Source organism: Hevea brasiliensis, chromosome 9 (assembly GCF_030052815.1).
Source record: "Hevea brasiliensis isolate MT/VB/25A 57/8 chromosome 9, ASM3005281v1, whole genome shotgun sequence".
NCBI lineage: Eukaryota > Viridiplantae > Streptophyta > Magnoliopsida > Malpighiales > Euphorbiaceae > Hevea > Hevea brasiliensis.
In genome coordinates, this window is record NC_079501.1 from 24,603,523 (window position 1) to 24,606,527 (window position 3,005).

A 3,005-nucleotide genomic window follows, 5' to 3' on the forward strand; every position below is an offset into this window, starting at 1 on the left:
ATACAACACTTTTATTTGGCCACCATTCAAAATTTTTGGTCAAACGTTTACAATAATCGCACCAAATTGACATTATAAGAACACAAATTAATGTTGACTAAAAAAAAAAAATAAACCTTAATAATAATCTATCGCAAATTGCCAACCCAAATGAAAAGATAGCTAATTCTTGCATTGAAATTTATTATATTACAAAATAGATGTTTGATTATTAAATTATTAATCTAATAATAAGTAAAATGTTGATCAATGAAGTGGGCAACAAAATTATTTACTCATTTTATCAAGGTAAGTTGGAGTTATTATCTAATTAATGTAATAATAAAAAATTAGAATTGAAACTCAACAACTAGTCAAATGTCAAAATTGTATAGTATTTGAAACAATTTTGGTACTATGGAATTAAAATTGATTGATTTGATTGGACATATATAATGCAATTGCATTTAACAACTTGATCATTATATTTATATCAAAAGTACATTGTCATTTGATTTTTTTTATCAACAATTATTTTGTAAGAAGAAGAAAATTTTATTGAGATGGACTAGGCAAACAACCAGAAGTGGAGAATCCCCTCCTATCAAGATTCAAGCTCAAAGCATGAGCTTTGCTTGTATACAATTTCTTGACATTAGACTCCTGATCATTAAGCAACTTCACTAAACTTCTCTTTGCGTTTGCTCTAAATGGACAATTTGAAGCCAAGAACCCATCTACCAAATGGAGATAAGCCTCCAAATCATGGCAGCATGCCACGTCAGCATTTGGTTTTAGATAGGGCGACATCTTGGTATCCACACGAAGCTCAGTTCCTACGTGCGAGTAGGCCATTGGCATGTTATCATTTAGTTGTTCAACCACGGGCAAGCCAGGAACCTTGGTGATAACATCTTGATCATTCACAATGCGCAAGACCTTTACATTTTTGACATTAATTTGGTTTGCAAATCCTCTGTTACCAACTTTAGGTCCACCGAAGGAAAAAACTGCAACTGGTGGCATTTCAGAGGCTTGTATAGTACTTATATCATCTGCAACTAATAGGGCCAAGGCTGCCCCTAGGCTGTGGCCTGTGACTGTGATGCTTAGGGTCTCACCCTTGTATTGTTCCATGAGCCTTTTTACCTCTTCAACCACTGATTCGGCTAGGCTGGGCACATGAGCTCCACTGGTTTTGTACAGGCTCAAGAACCCACATTCCACCTTGGGTTGTCCGTCATAGTTCCCGGGCATATCCACTAAATGGGCTCTCATGTTCTCAGCCCATTCAAGACACGTGGCTGTACCACGTAATGCGATCACTATATCCCTCCTTCCCATCCTCTGGATCTCTCTTTTGTCATCACATACCGCCACGTATCCGACCCAACTGGATCGCTGGGTCATCCAACCGAGATCCGGTGCAATATCATCTACCCATTTGGGCAACCCCACGGAGCATGTAGCGTAGAGGCTCTTCGTCACCTTATATGACCTGTCGGTCAAAGCCACGTGTCTGGGCAACGGAGCTTCCTCTGTTGACATTGCGGGGTTCGAATGGAAAGCATGATAGGCAGCTTGCACGAATTCTCCATACCTCACCACCTCTCGCCGGAGGTTCTCATCCAGCGGGTCAAGAAGCCCGGCCCAATCGTTACTTCCATGATACTCTCTCCACCGGGAACCGAGATTATTCCTGGGAGAATACTCCGCAGTTTTGGACAACAAGCGCTGAAGCCTATTTAGGTGTCTGGGCGACATTTCCTCAGCAGCTCGTATTTCAGGCCACATCCTAGCCAAGTTGAGGCCTTCAAGTAAAGCTTTACCTTTGTTTGCCAATGTGGATCTATTATTGTTATTATTATTATTCTCATTGGAAACTTTATGAACCGGTTGTACAGGTTCCGGTAGGTTGGACTCCGGAATAGTCTTCTTTTGAAGAAGTTTTTCAAGATTGGCGAGGTGTTTCTTAGTTGACTCAGTTGAAGTAACCGGCTTCAAAGATTGAGTTGTAGTCGACGCCGAACTGGGTTTCGTTAAAGGATTTAACGGAGATTGTTGGCATCTGAAGCTGCCGCGTCTGGCCTGAACTAGGTGGAGGTGCTCAGCCGGAAGACTTGGGCTGATCTGCATAGATTTATCGAGCAAGCGAAAGACAGAGAAGGTAAAAGGGATATATGAAGTCGAAAGGAAGGAGAATAGAACAGCTGGCAGATGAAACCAAGTGAGTTAAAAAATGACAAGAAGGGGTTATATATAGGAAGAAGGTCTGTGAAAGTTTCCTAAATGCCCTCCAATTTTATTTTAAATTACAAGGAAGAACGTAAGTCTTCTGCAAAACTAACACACCGCGTATGTTAATTTGAGGGATATAATTGGAAAGATGACTACCCATGTACAATCGAGGTATCCGCGTGCGAAAACCGAACTCGTTTTCATCTTTTTTTTTTTTAATTATTTATTATAAGTATTTTCTTGTAATAATAAAATTAATAATAATAATAATTGTTCCATAAAAATCTGCTGCGAGCTAGTGAAAAAGCAGTTACTTTTTCTTTTTAGCCTGAAATATTGGAATGAAATTACGGTTTTAACCCTTTATGGTCTCACGGGATTGGCTAACTGGTTGAGTAAAATACTTGATTTTTTGACATTGACTATGTTGTACTAAGATGGACGGAATTATTATTATGAAGAGTAATTTTTAAAAAAATATATGCATATATGTGAAATTCAATTTGTACGGAAGAAGAGGAGCAGATGTGAACTGTCAATTTTATATTTAAAAAATAAATCTTCAACCAACTTTATTAAATAAAATTATTAGTTTGATTTGTTCGTCTTTATAAATCATAATGAGATTTATAAATATTAATTTCGATAAATAAACCGATTTAGATTGAATTGTAATTTACATGAAAAAAATATATTTTTTTAAAAAATTATTTTCTAAATAATCGTAGTAAACAGAGAGTAAAAAATCTAATTTAAATTAAATTAGATGATTCACTATAAATATTCAA

The 3,005-nt window shown here is 37.0% G+C and overlaps 1 protein-coding gene across 1 annotated transcript; it reads right to left on the reverse strand.

The window, feature by feature from the left end:
* Positions 1-510: 510 nt before the first annotated feature.
* LOC110654523 (phospholipase A1-Ibeta2, chloroplastic) lies at positions 511-2,211 on the reverse strand. Its single transcript, XM_021810542.2, has one exon. It carries the CDS (start codon positions 2,113-2,115, stop codon positions 535-537), a length of 1,581 nt encoding a protein of 526 aa, XP_021666234.2. The 5' UTR covers positions 2,116-2,211; the 3' UTR covers positions 511-534.
* Between the last annotated feature and the right edge of the window lie 794 nt (positions 2,212-3,005).